Source organism: Pleurodeles waltl, chromosome 6, assembly GCF_031143425.1.
Source record: "Pleurodeles waltl isolate 20211129_DDA chromosome 6, aPleWal1.hap1.20221129, whole genome shotgun sequence".
NCBI classification, from domain to species: Eukaryota; Metazoa; Chordata; class Amphibia; order Caudata; family Salamandridae; genus Pleurodeles; species Pleurodeles waltl.
In genome coordinates this window covers 705356486-705375349 of record NC_090445.1, presented here as the reverse complement: position 1 = coordinate 705375349, position 18864 = coordinate 705356486, and the positions used below count along the sequence as shown (strand labels likewise).

Below are 18864 nucleotides of genomic sequence, written 5' to 3'. Positions count from 1 at the left end.
TTAAACCTTGCAAGGAGATATTCCCAGCCAGCACTATCGGTGTTTGCGGTATATTCACACTCGAGATCTGCGGAGTTAACAGTCCCAAACCTGATTGCCTCATGGCATCTGGAGGGGCCCCAATCGGACTGAAGTCTAACAAAGACCTAGATCTTTCGAATGTCGGCTCCACTGGAGTTATCCCTTGAGAGCTCTTGTCATCTCTTGAGTCATTATCCCTTGATCACATCCACTAGGCTTTGCCTGCGCAAACAATGGTACTTGTGGACCAACTGTAATGGGCAAGGATATGGCAGCCGGCGTCTGCCTGTTTCCCAAAACCTGTGGAGGATTAACTCCCATATTCTGGTTCATTGCTGGTGCCATGGTTGACTGCGGTCCTGTGTCCGAAGTGTAATTCGGAATCATCTGTGGCTGTACCTGGGGCAGTAAAGGTGGAGTTGGATCAGCCTGAATCAGCTTTTGTCTCAAATGTGCCGGCTCTGACGGCACCATCAGATTCGTGGTGGTCTCTAAGATTGGGACATCAGGATAAAGTCTCTGAACCTGTGGTGGCTGTAGCTGCGATTGCATATCCGGAGCAGTGGACACACTAATACTACTCTGCACCGGAACTGGTGTCGAGACTGGACTAACCTGTACCGGATTCGTTGTCCTCTTGTTTTGAGTCAAACTTACAGGACATGTACTAGTACTCGGTCTATTGTCATCTATTGCATATGGCGGAGGTCGGTCATTTAGTAACTGATTAAGGAACTCATCATCGTCCGAGTCATCCATCTCTGACCACAGCTTCTTAGCCTCTTTGTCTTTCAAAGGACTTTTGTCAGTCTTACAAGTAGCTTTCCCCCTTTTGTCTTCACCTTCTTGCGCTATTGCTGGAAACATCCTGATTCCGTCTATTGTTTCTCTCCTTCAAACTCTCTGTGCACTATCACCCCAGCCTCCGCTAGCGTCTTTTCTGCTTTCCTCATTCTCCTCTCAAATTTCTGTTGCTGTTGTCGTATTGCCATAAATTTCCAAATTGCTAAGGCCTCAAACTGTGCTGGCCTCGGAGGTGGCTTTAGCTCATTTAGCACCCTCTGCAAATTTTCCAAAACCCTTATATTGAACGTTCCGTGCTCCGGGAACACCAAACACCCCTCTTTCTCTGTTGCTTTGCACCTTTGCTTTAGCCAAAGGCATGGCGCGACACCCCTTTCCTCCATTATGGTATAAGCCGGTGTATCTTCTGGCGGTGTAACCTCCCCTAAACTCACAGTAATATATTCATCTCCCCTCAAGGTGCTCTTTAAAGCCTTGAAAAATTTCATTTTTTACATCTTTTAATTTGTTCACAATCGAATCAGGAAGTGACTTTAATTCCCAGAACTCTCTTCGCCTACCTTCTCAACCAATTGCCTCTCGCGGACGGCTGCCAACCTATCCCAGCGCGGCTCCAATGACGTCACACTCACACACACTGCGGCTGACAAAGTCTTGCGGCTTGTCTTCCTTACTCTCGATTCACACAAAACTAATGCAGTATATTGCGAGCACCAAGAAAAACTCAAATTTGCCGGTTTACTACAGGAAAAGGTAACGTAATTGCTTCAGAACTTTACAGAGATTTTGCTTAGCCTCGGCCGCTACTCTCTTCTTCTCAGATCCCGCACACGCAAGCAAAATTTGACCCGCAAATTTTACTCTCAACTTGTCAATGGGTTGTTCTAGTGCACTTTAGAACTCACCAAATCTCCATCGAAGTTTTCATTCACTCAATTTGACTCATACTCGACTCGTCGATTTCACCATCGACCTATTAAACAGCGCAAATTACAACATAAACCAAGTGTCTCATACACTTATCAATATACTCCGGAGTCTTGAACCACGCAGGGTCCGTACATCACCAACAACCACGTGGACAGTTTTTGAGCACAAAGCGCCACACTCACATGAAGTTCGCCAACTTCCCTACTCTCATACCGCGGAGTACGCACACTCCTACTAAAACATCATTACCTGGCCTAAAATCCTCACAAATCTCACAATTCACCTGCGGTATGCATAAGCTGTGCAAGCACAAATCCTACTTCATTCACACTATCACTAAAGCACTGAGAACATACTCAAACTTCCTTCAGCAAGCTCTGAGATTCCGGGAAAGTCATTTGGGATTTAGGGGCACATCATTTCTACAATTTTCATCATCGAAAAAGAATAATTTTCCCAAACCTAATTTTCCGATACACCTTGCTTAATTCCAAACCACGCCCCTCAATTCATCAATTCCCACAGGACCGCTATAAAACTGTTATCATTCGCACTGGGGCCCCAAAGGGCCAAACCATCCACACTACTACCAAAACTGTTATCAACCCGTAATCTTCAGTACTGGGGCCCCATAGGGCCAAACCATTACCTCTGCTACCAAAAACTAATAGCGCGTCAGAACCTTAATAAGTAAACTTACAAGGAGACACGCCTAGGCCGATGGACCTTTTGACCACGTTTGGGGACTTCCCAGCACGAGATGTCCTTTTGGCATCACAAATCAATATCTCAATAACTCAATCAATATTCACAATAACTACTCATTAATTATTAAGCTTATCAATGTCATTAAAAAGAATCAATAAATCAAACACACCATGACCCTTCAGTCATGAATAACCACACCAATTTAGTTAAGAGTTAGAATATTTATTTCCCTATTAGTTACACTCTAATATCATCTCCGTTAATCTCCGTTAATCTCATTAGCAATCAATCTCATTAGTAATCTCTTCAGACTTTGTAATTAGAACACAATTAATCTAGACATAGAGAATATTCATTCAGCATTAACACATCATTAACAAGAAACAGCTTAGCAAAGTCACAATAGTGCAAGATTCAACAAAGCAAGATCCCAGTCATTTGTCTATTTGCATCAATTAATTGTGAACACCTTAACTAACCTCGAATTAGCATCAGCATGTTGGGCTTCATGCAAAACCATTTAGCAAACACAAATTTCGAAAACATCTAACTATGGCCTCTATCAAAAGAGCAGTTGGTACCTAGAAAGATTAGGCAAACAGACAATTACAATTATCATCAGATAGTTACCCCTCCAACGAATCAGCAATCATCGTCCGTCTTCATCCTCAGGACATCAGTCGATTCACCATCAGCAAAGGTAGGACAGGGCAAAGTCTCAGTATGGCATAGCTCAAAATAAGGCTCTTCCCTCATATGGAGGAGAAGTAAGTATCAGGTAAGGATTAGATAGAGGATGGTTAAAGTATCAAGAAGGATAAACAGCAAAGTCTCAAAAGAATAATGGCAAAGTATGGCTTGGAGTGGAATGTCCAAATGATGGCTGACTTCTCTTCGGGTCATGCGGTTAAATCAAAACTGTCGAACTAGTCCTTAATTGCCCATTGGATAATATTTGGTACATCATTATATTTGTCCAATAATTCTCCACACACTTCACTTGAATTTTCTACAAAACACAGTTCTCGTGTCATTGATTGGCTCACGTTATTGACGTCTTCCTCGGTTGGAATGTCAGGTAAGAAAAGTTACACTTTAAGCTCCAGCCAGTAGTCCCATTGTTTTCTCCTACTCCATGCAGCCTTGCTCCTGTAACGAATTACACTGTTGCATTCAGCAAGAATGTCTCCTTGAGAAAGTCAGGTCCCATGAGAAAGAATTTACTACGGCTACACACACATCTCTAGTTTCTGGAAAAGTACAGTCTTGTGTCGTTCAGGAAAACAGCACATTGCACATTAGAAAAACACAGTTTAATATGAGACCAGGCAGCTAGACCCAGACCCTCGCTAACTAAGGCCTAGAAATTTAGTTAACAGACCCTAATACATGACTCTAATTATAATATGCTAATACAAATTCAAAACATTAGTACATAATTAATTCATCATTAATAAGTTTCATTAGTCTTCGTATACATTGGTAGCCACTCCCCGTGGGCACATTTCAGACGTGTGCATTATTTTCTATGTTAACACATTTTCTCTGCAGCTTCATTACACAATATATTGCAAGCTTTTCATGTTAATATTGATCTTAAAAGACACACTCCAACAGTGTACAGAGAGAAAGGGTTAAACTAGCTTCAGGTACAATTATAATGTTTCTTCTTGTAAGAAATAATTAGTTTTCTTTTCATTGAATAGCATCTCATGGACTAAAGTATTTGTCTCCCAGTTGATATGCTTCAGAATTGAGAATCAGATCATTTGTAAGCAATTTGCTAAGTAATCAAGCATTGTCAAAGCCTTTGATCTTTTCAAGCAGAGTTGTAGAAGCTATTTGTTTTATTGCAAGCCAATTCTATTGCAAATTGCATATGCCACCAAAAGAAAAAGAAAAAAAGAGAAAACCTGGTGCGACCTGTACGTTAGAGACATACATTTGTAGTAAAAAAATAATATTATTTTAAACTGAAAACCCAGTTTAAACATAGAAGGATGCCTTAAACAAAACATTTGAACAAAAGAAGGGAAGACGTTTGGTAAAAGTAAGGTATTGGCCCAAATGTCTTGGTACTGAAGTACTCTTCTTTTATGCGGATGCGTACCCGTGATCGAGAAATATGCAGTTACTCACAGTCTAAAGTCACTGACCCATACCTCTATGTGGTATGCCTCAGTGGTTAGATGCAAAATCTGAATAAATGTTGAACAGATCAATTAATGAATAATAGTGGCCCAAAGCGCCTCTTTGAATGTCTCTATGTGTGAATCTTTTATTTTCTTGCATGAGTAAGTGGCAACACATTACAATGGCTCTAAGCCACACCCACAGAGGTATGAAAGTAATAAAAACAGATTGTCTGATACCAAAGAGTGAGTTCTGACAAACTGGAAGATAACAATAGGGTGCAAAATCATCTTCACTCAAAGTGTATCAACAGTTAGACAGTTAAAAAAAACTATGAGAGATACTGGTCTGCCTCCACTAAATGACATTTTCAGAACTGATAATTTACTTAAGATCATTTTATGTGCAAAGAATAAATGAGACTATAAAACAATATTATAGTTCCTGTGACAGAGGCAGAGAGATAAACTACATGAATTTCTTACAATTATTTAGTAAGAGAGAAATTAATGTACAGATTCTATAATATTACATTTTCGCAATCTTGCCCCATTCTCTGTCATCCCTAGCTTCTGTGTGAAAGTTATAGTAGTAAATGCAATCATTTCATCATGCCATTTATATGGATCAATTTGTCCTTGGGTCTTCAGTCTATTCAATTGTGTCTCCCGCAGATATTGATTGAGGCAGAGGAGCCAAAAAAATAACAGCTGTAGCTGGGCTTCACTGTGCACTGCCTAGAATGTGCACAGCCAACCAGAAATTTTCAGGCAAGAGATAGTCTGGCCCTGCCACACATTACTTATTCTCCAAATACATTTAGAAAGCCGACCTAAAGCATTCAGTGTCATCGAAAAATATTAAAAGGCTCCCAATAGCCAAGCTTGGAAGAAAAGAAGTTATAAGGAGACAACAAACTGTTGGCAGAATCTATCTCTTGATTTACTTGCTTTTCTTACTAGAAAACATACCTTAACATCTCAAATTCAGGCAGGTCCTGGAGGCATGGTTTGTCAGAGCCAAGTCACCAATTCCCATGCCACCCTATTTATCATCTAACGTTGCATTCCTGGCCACCTCTGTAGCATTTAGCACAAATGAAAACCTAACATAAAGGAAATGTTAGAGTTGATCTAATTTCATGCTTCATACCTAGCTGGTGTGACTGTTGCAGATATCAGATACATTACACTCAATCACTATTTTAAAGAGCATTCAAAGTTTCAGATTAAATTTGCGTGACTCAATGTACTAAGGGAAACAAGGATTGGAAAAGCCAGTGGCTCTCGCTTTAACATGACATAGAATGCAAACACAGGCATGCACAGATGCTGTAATGGTAGACAATGCTGGTTGTGGTGGTAATGGTAGTAGTAGTGGTAATGGTGGTAGTGGTAATGATGGTGGTCGTAGTGTAGTAAAGTTGGTGGGAATGGTTGTGTTAGTTATGTTGACAGTGGTAATGATGGGTGGTATTGGTGGGTATGGTAGTGGTGGTGGTAACTTAGGTGACAGTACTGGTGGTGTAGTAAATGATTGATGTGGCAATAGTGGAGGTGGTATGGGTGGTGTCAGTAATGATTTTAATGATGGTACTGGTTGTAATAGTGGTGCTAATGTTTCTGGTTGCTCTGTCTGTGGCAGTGGCAGAAGCAATGATGGTGATATTAGCGATGGTAGCAGTTGTGATTATTTACAGGCAATGATGATGGTGGTAGTGGGAATGATGGGTGTAATGGTCATGACAATGTTGAGAGTAGCAATGGTAGTGGTGGAAATGGGGTCAAGGAAATGGTAGTGGTAGCAGTAATTGTGGTTATAATGGTGGTGTTAGTAATGGTGGTAATGATAATTCTACTAATGGTGGTCGTACCTGAATGGTAATGGTGATCTTGGTGGAGGCTGATAATAGCGGTGTTGATAATAATGTTAATGGCAGTAGAGGCAGTGTAATGGCGGTAATAATGATTACAACAGTGGTGGGGGTAGTGGTGTCAGTGTATGGTGGTGGTAGCATTGGTAGTAGTGGCAATATTTGTAATAGTAAAAGTGGTGGAAATGGCTGCAATAGTAATAGAGGTGGCAATGCTGGTGGTAGTAATAATGGTACTAGAGATGAACATGTAATGGTGGTGGTAATGGTGGTAGTTCTAATGGTGGTAGTATTTGTCCAGTGAGTAATGGTGGTAATGTAGGTGGTAGAGAGGATGATGATGGTATTATTAAGTGTGGTATCAATGATATTGGTCATAATATTGGTAGGGAAATGGTGATATTAGTAATGATTATTTTAGTGGTGATAATGGTGTAGTAGTGGTTTTTCATTTAGTGTGGGTATAATGATGGCATTGGTAGCAGTGACTTTAGTGGTGGACATGGTGGAGGTAATGGTCATTTGGAGATAATGGTTTTGCTGGTCGTAGTGAACTGGTGATAATGGTGTGGGTGGAAATGGTGGCTGTAGTGGTAATGATGGTGGTAGGGATTGGACATATTGTTGTGATAATAATGGTGGTGGTAATAACGGTAGTAGTGTCAATGGTGTGGTAGATGTAAGGTTAATGGTGGTAGTAATGGCATTGGGGTAACAGGGCAATAGTGGTTACGATTGTTGTAAATGTAATTTTGCTGACAATGTGGTAATGGTAAGAATAATGGTATTGATAGGAATGGTAGTAGTGTTGGGCCTGGCCCTCTTTGCAGAGTCATCCCACAACAACTTTTTGCCTTTTACTCTCCACGTTTTGCTGAATTTGTTTTTGTTGGCCTTAGGATTCTGTGCACTTTAAGTTCCAAAGCCCTTGTGCTCACTCCCTAAACATTGGTTTAATTGGCTTATACCTGATTGGCATATTTACATATAAGTCCCTTGTAGAGTGGTATAAAATATGCCCAGGGTCTGTAAATTAAATGCTAGTAGTGAGCATGCAACACTTATTGTGCTACCCACTTAAGTATTTTTTTAAAACATGCCCCAGGCTTGTGGTTGCAGCCTGAATGCATCTTTAAATTGCTAGTTGACTTAGAGATATAACCACCTTGGCAAGCCTTAGACTCCCCTTTCATTGCAGATATGTCACCCCTAAAGTAGGCCTCTGGTAGCCCACAGGGCAGGGTGCACTGTCATTTAAAGGACATGTACCTTTAAGTCCTGGTAGTGAAAAACTCTTAAATTCATTTTTTTCACTACTGTGAGGCCTACCTGTCCCATATAATTCCTTATTGTGATCGAGTATCCAGTTCATGTTTGGTATCTACGAAAGTCTAATGAAAAAATGTCTTATTTCCTGCCCTTGAATCTTTGTGCTTGTAGGCTGTCTTGGGTTACATGACTGTGTATAGACTTTGTGAATTTCTACCAGTCACACGGTAAAGGGATTAGGTGCACCTGAATGGGATATCTGCTGGCAGAAAGGTGGGGGTAGGGCTGAGCACAGTCCAACTTGCAATTAAATAGGCTGTGCTACGCCTTCACACAAAGGACATATCACCTACACTTTGTCATTGCAGGCAGCTTGGAGGCAGGTTGGGGGAGTCAGGAAATTCCATGCACTTGAAACAAACTCTTTAGAAATTTCTCTTACCTTCCAGAGGGAAGGACACCAGGGATAAAAAGAGGACAGTCTGATTCACTCTTCAGTTTACTTTCTGGATCTGCGGACGGGCTCACAGTGAATGCCTGTTGTTGTGACTTGCTGTGCACCTTGCAAGACTCATAAAAGTGAGTACTTCTAGATGATAAGGAGTAACAATTATCACTTTCGCAAAAAGGACCATATCAATCAAAAGAGCATCAGTTTGGGAATTCAATCCTTGGCAACAGCAGCTGAAGGGCTCATGCTACTTTTTTTAGTTCATGGACAGCTCTGTAGCACATGTGACTGCCTGAATTACGGGCAGTGCAATGTGTGACGGATGCTATCGCACCTGACACACCACAACATTGCCGCTGGCTTGATTATGACCCGGCGGCAATGTTGTGGTGAGTTTTCCGCTGGGCCAGCGGGCGGAAACGCTGTTTTCGCCCACTGGACCTGCAGAAAACTCCTAATAGGGCGGGCAAAATACATCCATTACTGGCGGTCTTTAGCCTGCTGCGGTTTGGCAGTCCTATCCCAAAGTCGTATAGAGGCCCTAATTATTTTTGCCTATTCCTAACTTTCCTTTTTCAAATTTTTAAGTCCCCCCTAATGTAGGCATTAAAAACTCAGAAAGCAGGATGCAGAGTATTAAAAAGAAGGACATGACTGTTTTATGTTTTACGTGTCCTGTGAGTAAAAACTCAATAATGTTGCAAGGCTAGTAGTCCCACCGGCTAACATGGTGTTGCACTAGCCCAACTGCTAAGTGCTAATTTCTGTTTGGTACCATCAAGTATAGTACTCCAATTTAACAAACTAACTGTTACATTAAACACAACATAGTGCTGAAATTTTATTTAAAGTAACTTTTAATATTGCACTTGAGAATGTCATTACTTTCTTTCCTCACAGTTGTAGTGCCATTTCCACTCAACTAAAGAAGTTGTCACCTGAGGCAGCCTGCTTCCCTTCTGCTAGGCGGTGTGAAGATGCTACCAAGAATGGGGCGATAAACTGCCTGTTGGTGGTCGGAGGTGTGACCTCTTCCTGACAGGGTGACCAGAAGTCTGTGGCTACAGATGGTCCAGCTTCAAAGAACCAGTCTGCTCTTAGAGAAAATGTGACTCACAATGCAACCTGCCTCTATCTCTTTGTCGAGGTAGACAGGCTAGCATCTCTCCCTAGAAAGAGGAAATCTGTTGCAGCACCCCAGGAGTGTGCCCATAGCTCTGAACATAGGAGGAAAATCTCTGACATCTTGCATTTGGGCAGAGAGGTGCACTGTCCCCCAGTAAATATGTAAGAGTGGGGATTTTTTCCCCATTGTTTAGGAAGTCCCACCAACTTGAAACTGGCATAAAAGTGGCACCTGTGGGTACCACCCTCGAACATTACAGGACACGGAACTGACAGAAGAAAGACTGCATCTGCTGATGATCCTCAGAAAAAAGAGCTGAACCACAAAACACTGCACCTGCTGAACCAAGACAGAACTTCAGAAAGAGAAGGGCTGCTTCTGCTGTTGACTTCATGGAGAGAGTTCGACCCCAAGGACTGGGCCTGCTCCCTACTTGTCCTCACTCATCCACCAGTGATCGGACTCCAAGGGCTAGTCAGCTTGCCTCTTGTTAACCTCTAAGAACACAACACCAAAGGAGCTCTGCATCTGCAAGAGCACAGCTGACCAGTAACAACTGGATTTGCCCTGGACCCTGCTGGTGCACTCTGGGAGATCGAGTCCTAGCCCCAACAAGTACTTGAAAGATTGAATAATGTCAGTTAACTTCCTCCGATTCAACAAATGATTAGCTTCTTCCCAAGTCCCATGACCCTCAGTTTAAAGATCCATATGAATATCACCCCAACCTATCAGTCATGCACCTAGACATTCCCATGCTTGTGGTTGCCTCTAGAGTATACTCTTCTTGCTGGTAAGAACTGCAATTGTGAACTTTGAGCTCTGAGCTTAAAGGTAATAGTTTTTTATAAAGAACTAGAGACTCATACACTACTGCTACTCAACACATTGTTGTCCCTAGGCCACAGATTTCATATTGCACCCGCTTGAAAGTTTTGATGATTTGTGGATAGCCTTGATCTGTCCACAAGAACTAAAAGCTGTCCACTGATGTCAAGCCCAGCACTGAATCCTAGCGGCAAAGGTCCCTACCAATGAGCCCGTTGGTAAGAAAAAGAACCAGAAGTGTAAAGGTAACAGTTCGACCACGACTAACCTGTACACTGCATCAGACCAGCACTCCATTAGGATCATACTGAAACATTGTCTTTGGTCCGGATATTCGTGTTCGAGGCTCATAGACTACCACTGCAAGTGAAAATCAGTGATTTCTGAAACTTTTTGAAGTAAATGCATGGATCTACTGAAACCTTTGAAAAATAATACCTCTGGTTCCCTTCATCATACTTTTGTTGTTTTGGTGTTCATTTAAAGATAGAAATATATACTATTTTATGAATTGGAGTTGGATTTTTATTTTGTCATGTTTATTCATTATTGACTGTTTTTGTACTGATAAATGCTTTACACTTGTTTCCTTTTATTTAAGCCTGCTGTGTTCCTTAGCTACCCAGGACAAAGCTGAGGTTTACATTAAAGTAACCTAACTAGATCTGATAACATAATAGTGCCAATTATTTTCTTGGTGAGGTCTCATTATTTTTCAAACTAATAATCCTCATTCTCACACATAGGCCTTTGCAACTTGACCGTAAGTCCTCACAATCAGATTGCACACATTAACATAGAGAGAAAAGGATTTGAGAGATTCCATAAAATCACTTTACTCCCACCATATTGAGGAAGCTAAGAATTCCTCAAATTGGAGGGAGTTAAGTTACTTTATTGAATCGCTCAAATCCTTTTTTCACTTAGATTCTTCCTTCCTTTGAAAGATTCCCATGAGTAGCAGCCCCAAACTATGGCCCATACTTACACTTTTTTAGTAGCTTCAAAAAACTATGCAAATGCGGCGCTAAAAAAGTATAAATATGTGCATATGAGTCAGGCATCGGCTGTGAAGACCAACACATATCACAGAAGACAACAAATTTGATGTATTCCAGCAAGACACCTTTGTGTTTTAAGCCTGCCATACCACCTCAGAAACTCATTGACCATGGCATATCAGTATTCAGTGCTTAAACAAAACACATTGCCATTTATCACCCATGCAACACTACAATCTAGAAGACATCTGTGGCTCAGCCAAAGGTATGTCACTACATTTATATTCTATGATATTAACTGCAAATGCTTTTTAAAGTACCTTCACTGTGTTAAAGATGGTCTTTTTGGGTTTGTGTAGTTTTATCTTTACACAAAGAATTTTTATATGTGCTTTGATGAGAGAAGTTATTTTGAACCCGTCCATCCTGGTCCTTGTCAAGAGACCTGAAGAGAAAGTCTTCATGGTCGCTGTTAGAAGTGGGGTTTCTGGTTGGCTACTGTATGCACCTCAACCAGGAAGAACCTATCAATGTAGTCTGGGTGAGTAAGTTACACACCAAAGATAACTCATGCTCACCCCCTGACAGCTTGGTGAGGAGCAGTAAGGCATATCCCCAGAGATCATGTTTAAAGCATTTTTGCAACACACTCATACCAGTGACACAAGAAATACACCACAAATGAGCCTCCACACAGGATTGTATAAAAAATCAGCTTCTTATATTGTAAATATATATCTTAGACAAGAAATCACACACATCATAAAGATTGTCCATCCTATGCCAACAAATAGGTAATTTCTGTTAACCTGACAGAGACAGTATTTGAAACAATATATACCACATAATCAAGGCATGAAATGCAGTAGTTTGGGTGTAGAATACTGATAAATTACCAATTACCATAATAAGCACATGAATCACCAGAATCATCACTAGTCGTACGATTAGAAATGAGTCCACACATGTACAGAGACCCTTGTCCTCCTACTAGTGGGCTTTAGGTACTCCTAGGTGAGCCTGGCATAGGGGGGACAGTAGTGCGAAGGGGCACCAGGGCATCTGCTACTAATAATACAGTACTTTTCTTTAGTAGGGGGCTCCTGCACCCACAAGGCTAGAGGGGGACCTTAATCAAATGCTCAGCCCGCAAGGTATGGCACAACCCAAGAACACAATGCCCAGAGTACATATGCATCAATAACAGGTACCAATTACATACCCTAGTGTTGGACCTGGCTTTTTGACAGGGACATCCCAAAACTTTTTGCCTCCTTCCTCCTATTTTTTCTGACCTGTTGTTGTTGGCTTTGGACCTCTGGGCACTTTACCACTGCTAACCAGTGCTCAAGTGCATATGCTCTCTGTGTAAATTGTACTATTGATTGGTTTATCCATGATTGACTATTTAATTTACTTGTAAGTCCCTAGTAGAGTGCGCTACATGTGCCTAGGGCATGTAGATTAAATGCTACTAGTGGGCCTGCAGCACTGGTTGTGCCACCCACCTCAGTAGCCCCTTAACCTTGTCTCAGGCCTGCCATTGTAAGGCCTGTGTGTGCAGTTTCACTGCCACTTCGACTTGGCATTTAAAGGTACTTGCCAAGCCTAGAACTCCCCTTTTTCTATACATAAGTCACCCCTAATGTGTGACCTAGGTAACCCCTAGAGCAGGGTGCTGTGTGGGTAAAAGGCAGGACATGTACTTGTGTGGTTATATGTCCTGGTAGTGTAAAACTCCTAAAATTCGTTTTTACAATACTGTGAGGCCTGCTCCCTTCATAGGCTAACATTGGGTCTGCTCTCATACATTGTTGAAGTGGCAGCTGCTGATCTGAAAGGAGCAGGAAGGTCATATTTAGTATGGCCAGAATGGTAATATGAAATCCTGCTGACTGGTGAAGTCGGATTTAATATTACTATTCTAGAAATGCCACTTTTAGAAAGTGAGCATTTCTTTGCACTAAAACCTTGTTGTGCCCTTCAATCCACGTCTGGCTAGGTTTAGTTGACAGCTCCTTGTGCATTCCCTCAGACACACCCCAAACACAGGGTCTCAGCCTCACTTGCATACATCTGCATTTTGAATGGGTCTTCCTGGGCTGGGAGGGTGGAGGGCCTGCCCTCACACAAAGGACTGCCACACCCCCTACTGGGACTCTGGCAGACAGGATTGAACTGAAAGGGGGCTTGGTGCATTTCTTAGACACTCTTTGAAGTCACCCCCACTTCAAAGGCACAACTTAGTATAAAACAGGGCCTCTGCCCTACCTCAGGAGACACTTGCTGGAGAAGAAACCTGAACCAGAAACTACATCCTGCCAAGAAGAACTGCCTGGCTGCTCAAAGGACTCACCTGTCTGCTTTTCTACAAAGGACTGCTGCCTTGCTGTTGGCCTGCTGCCTTGCGGTACTCTTGTCTGGCTGTAAAAGTGCTCTCCAAGGGCTTGGATAGAGCTTGCCTCCTGTTCCCTGAAGTCTCAGGACCAAAAAGACTTCTCGCTTTCACTTGGACGCTCTGTGCGCCAAAATTTTCGACGCACAGCTTGCTCCGCAGCAAGAAAAACGCCGCACACCGACGCTGATCGATGCGACGCCTTCGGGACGACCGAAACTTTGACGCACGGCCTCGCAAGGACAACGCCGCCCGACTTCTAAGAAGAAATCGATGCGACGCCTACCGTGAGCTCGAAACTTTGACGCACGGCCTCGCAGGGACAACGCCGCACGACTTCCAAGGAGAAATCGACGCGACGCCTGCCGTGAGACCAAAACTTCGACGCACGGCCTCGCAGGGACAACGCCGCCCGACTTCCAAGGAGAAATCGACGCGACGCCTGCCGTGAGATCGAAACTTCGACGCGCAGCCCCGCAGAACGACACGCAGCCGGAAAACAAGCAGGAAAATCCACGCACAAACCCGGGCCATGTGGTAATCCCCGCGATCCACAGAAAGAGACTGTCCGCGCGCCGGAAAACGACGCACGACTTCCCCGCGTGGAAAATAACGACGCAAGTCTGTGTGTGCTGGGGAGAAATCAACGCACACACCATTTTTCCACGTATCTCTTCTCCTGTGGCCCTCTGAGGAGATTTCCCACCAGAAACCAGGTACTTTGTGCTTGAAAGACACTTTATTTGCTTTTTAAAGACTTAAGACACTTTATACCACTTTTCAGTGATATCTTTACAAATTCATATTGCAACTTTGATCGTTTTGACCTGCAAATACCCAGATAAATATTATATATTTTTCTAAACACTGTGTGGTGTATTTTTGTGGTGTTATATTATGGTATTGTATGATTTATTGCACAAATGCTTTACACATTGCCTTCTAAGTTAAGCCTGACTGCTCGTGCCAAGCTACCGGAGGGTGAGCACAGGCTGATTTTGGATTGTGTGTGACTTACCCTGACTAGAGTGAGGGTTCTTGCTTGGACAGAGGGCAACCTGACTGCCAACCAAAAACCCCATTTCTAACACCTAGCAGGTACGTATTACAGCAGTCACGCAATGTAGCCTTGTACAGTCCTCCCGCCATTAGGGTGACAAAAAGACGTGTGGCTTTGCTACCCTGAAAACTCCTGATGGCGGGGGAGGGAGATTCCAGGTATGCCCCCACTGGCACCAGTGTGGGTAATCACCCGTACCTCCTCAGGGTCAGCCCGGTGTTCTCGGGAAACATGTGGAGCCACTCGTAAAGGAGCGTGGGGTGGCTGAAGAACTCCCCGGTGCCTGACACACTCACTGTAATCCTGGTGAGGGCAGTCTCCTCGGGGAAAACTAGTGTTGGCAGAGCTGACGCCGTTACCCTGGGGACCAACTCTATCCAGTACCTGGTGCTGGCTCCGGGTAGCCGAAAATGGGTTGGGAGGTTGGGGCCGGGTGTGTGGGTGTTGGCAGGCCCTCACAAGTTGGTGTTCCTACGTGGAGATTCATATAGCAGGAGGGCACAACACAGAGGACCCAGGTGCCGGGTGACGAGGGAAACAGATGAAATAGGAGGAGAAAGATCCTGCAGAAAGGACCATTTCTGACAGTGCCCTTCTTCTAAAAGGCAAGGGCTTTTGTGAAGAGTCACATAAACAGCAAAGAGTACTAATGGGCTTGAGTATTTTTTCTCCGACCCTTGGGTGTTGACAGGCTTGTTTACAAAGTGTCTGACAACACAAAACTGCCACGATGTCAGTTTCTGCCTCCATCATCCTTCTCTTTACTGCTGTTACTACTTGATTCTCCTAGTCATTTTCTCCCTCTTCAGGCATGGAAGTTTTTTTCCCCATCCCTCTCCGTGTCACCCACCCCAGCTTTCTGCCTGTCACTGTTCATGCCTTCTCTTCGATTGTCCCTCCACCACCCACCGCTCTAACTGTAATTGTACGTCACCTGGCCATCTATTCTTGCATACCCCATTACTGTTCCCAAATGCCCTGATTTCCATCACTCTTGAAGTGCTGTTATCTGTTTCTCGTTACTTCCAGAACCTCCATGCTATAAGCATTCTGTTGCTGAGCTCATAGAGATGACATGTATCCGACGTCCCTGCTTCCATCACTACATGCTTTGCTCGGGATATTACTGACGAGATTACCTAATGCTGGAATTGCTTGTAGACGTGTTACATTGATACTAAAACAGACTTGAGGTTCGGAGCTGATATTTCTTCTTTCTCTCAATTTCTTACAGCTTATTTTTCAGTTCGACTAGTGAACGGCTTGGACAGATGCGCAGGTCGTGTTGAGATCTATTACAGCTCTTCTTGGGGCACGGTGTGTGATGACAATTGGGACCTCAATGATGCACAAGTTGTGTGCAGAGAAATTGGCTGCGGTTATGCAGTGTCCGCTCCATGGCAAGCTCACTACGGTCAGGGATACGGTCCCATCCACCTGGATGACGTGAACTGCAGAGGGTATGAGAATGCCCTGTGGATGTGTCCTCATGGAGGGATGGGCGTGCATAACTGCGGTCACCAGGAGGATGCCAGCGTCATCTGCTCGCAAAGTGAGTGTGTACTCATTAATGAAGCCCGTTACTGACAGCACTCTGTGACAAATTATTACACTATGCTACGGCATGAGAATATGACAATTTAAAAATATGGAAATAACCAACTAAGGGCCTGATTTAGACTTTGGAGGGCGGGGTTACTCCATCACAAACGTGACGAATATCCCATCCACCGTATTACGATTTCCATGTGAAATAATGGAATTGTAATAAGGTGGACGGGATAGGCATCACGTTTGTGACGGGATAACCTCGTCTGCCAAACTCTAAATAAGGCCATAGATTTTTTTAATGTTGCAGTCATGACCAGCTCCACGTATTGGTCTCGATGACGATATTTGTTCTTTATTTATTTATTTATACAAATGAAAATGCTTCCTCATGTAGAGATAGGTCACATACACAGATGTTTCTCCAGGGTAAGTAATGTGGATTTCTCTACTACTTTTAAGAGATGCCACATTTCAACAGCAGTTATGGAAAATGAAGAACCTATTTTATTTTACATTGTGCACCTAGGAGAGAGAAGGCGATAATTCATTTTGCTCTCGTTACTTTACTCAGCGAAGATATTCATGTCATGGTGGGACACCGGTTCATTCCCAAGTCAAAAAGGAAGATCTTCCTGGAGTCATTTTGAAGTCATCTGATGACTTCACATGGGCTATTCCTGTAATTATCCAGTCAAGTCATCCCAAACCATCCTGAAGTATGCCTATGGGGCGAAATATTTAAATGAGATGACTCCAGTGTCATCACAGTAACTACTTCAGGATGGCCTTCTGATTACTCCCTTGGAAAATGTGTGATTATCTTTAACAACTACAGGATGACTCCATAACAACCAGGGGATGAGAGCAGATTACTTCATGATGAGTCCATGACAACTAGGGGATCAGTGCAGATTACTTCATGATGACTCCATGACAACAATAGGATGACAGCAGATTATTCCATGATGATTCCATGACAACTTTGGGATGGAGTTAGATTACTCCATGAGGATTCCATGATTATTTCAGGATTTGTTTGAATTACTTCACAGTGACTTTATGACCACTTCTGGATGTCACTTTATTACTTTACTGTAGCGCCGCAAGTACTTTTGAATAGGTTACTACTACATGATTCCATGATGATTGCTTCACTGTCACTTTCTGTGATGGATAGGTCTCCTTCTCATAGTAGTTCCTGTAGATTTGAATAGCACTGAAGTGTACAATTAAGCAAAAAGAGGCCCTCAATTAGTGTATATCAGACATCTGCCAGACACAATGTTGTGGTAATACTACAAAACTAGTAACGTATTACAGCAACTACTAACTGATTACCGTGAATGTAGAAATAAATTGGGAATAACATAAAAATTAAATTTTCATACATCATTCCCAATTTAAAGGGATTCACTGGAGCTTTCAATGATGTTTAGTATCATCTTTTGAAACTATCATCTTAATTTCACAGATGTGTAGAGCAGCACTGAGGAGCTATGGATGAGAGACTGTTGCTAAGTATTGTGAGTGGACTTCATATGAGTTGCACGTTGGGTAAGAAGGCAATATACTCAATGCGGTAGGGTGACAGTAGAGAGTTTTACTGTGAATGGCTTGGGTATGTATGGGCTTGCATGTATATGGTGTTGTGTGGGTGAATGGTACACCGTGACCAGCTGAGGAAAACGGTCTTTACAGTGGCTGTTTGGTGTGAATGTTGTTACATTGTTATGGTGAAAGAAAAGTGTGAATAAGTAATATCAATAGTAGTCTGAGAGTAGAGGGTATTCTAATTATTTCTTGGCAAGTTGTCATGAGAATGGTTTATTAAGTTGTGCTGTGCGTGGCATTGTATTGGGATAGCACAAATGGTAAGTATATAGCTTAAGGGTCTTCAGGTGATTGAGCACTAAGTGAGTGTGGGCGATGGCCCGTGGGTTATTAGTGACAGTGTTACACGTGTTGCAGTTAGTAATGCATATAAATCAAAGTTGACAAATGGTATAATTCTTGTTGTGACCGAGTAAGAATGGGTATTAAGTGTAAGTGGATGTTTAACTATGCAGCTATACAGTGAAATAGAATATTAATGTAGAAAGTGTATGTCGATAGCAGAGGATGACTACAGAGAGGAGATATTAACATATGTAGGGGGGGGAAAGCATTGGGCTGTGGGTGTACAAGTGTCATGCTAAGTAAATATGTCAAGAGTTGAGTCCTGCTTGTAGATGATAGAACAGTGCAGCACTGGACAGAAGAGTAAGGATATAGGGCCTCATTATTAGTTTGGCGTGCGGCCTCTTCCCACCATCAGGCCGCCTGTGCGGCCTGAACCCCACCAGCCCTATTAGGAGTTCACCGCAAGGCCGGTGGGCGGAAACAGATTTTCAGCCGGCCGGCCCTGTAGTGAACAGGGCCTTAACATTGCAGCCTGCTTCTAATGGACCCAGCTGCAATGTGGCGGGTGCAGCAGCACCCGTCGCACATTTCACTGCCTGTTAATCGGGCAGTGGAATGCGCAACGGGGCTGTGCATGGGGACCCCAGACTGCCCATGCCAAGTGCATGGGCAGTGCAGGGGCCCCCAGCACCCCCTCTCACCCCCGGGTCCCCCACTCCGCAAGCCTTTCCATGGCAGTGTAAACCGCCATAGACAGGCTGGCGGATGGGGACTCTTAATCCACATGACAGCACTTCTTGCAGCACTGCCCTGGT

At 43.1% G+C, this 18864-nt stretch overlaps 1 protein-coding gene across 6 annotated transcripts in view; it reads left to right on the top strand.

Annotated features, from left to right (window-relative positions):
• Positions 1-18864, top strand: part of LOC138300185 (deleted in malignant brain tumors 1 protein-like) — a 499499-nt gene that overhangs the window by 253833 nt on the left and 226802 nt on the right. For all 6 annotated transcript variants that reach the window (XM_069239172.1, XM_069239171.1, XM_069239174.1 and 3 more), the window contains one exon: positions 15834-16151. In XM_069239172.1, the coding sequence (XP_069095273.1) occupies positions 15834-16151 (318 nt within the window). The remainder of the gene's footprint in view (positions 1-15833; positions 16152-18864) is intronic.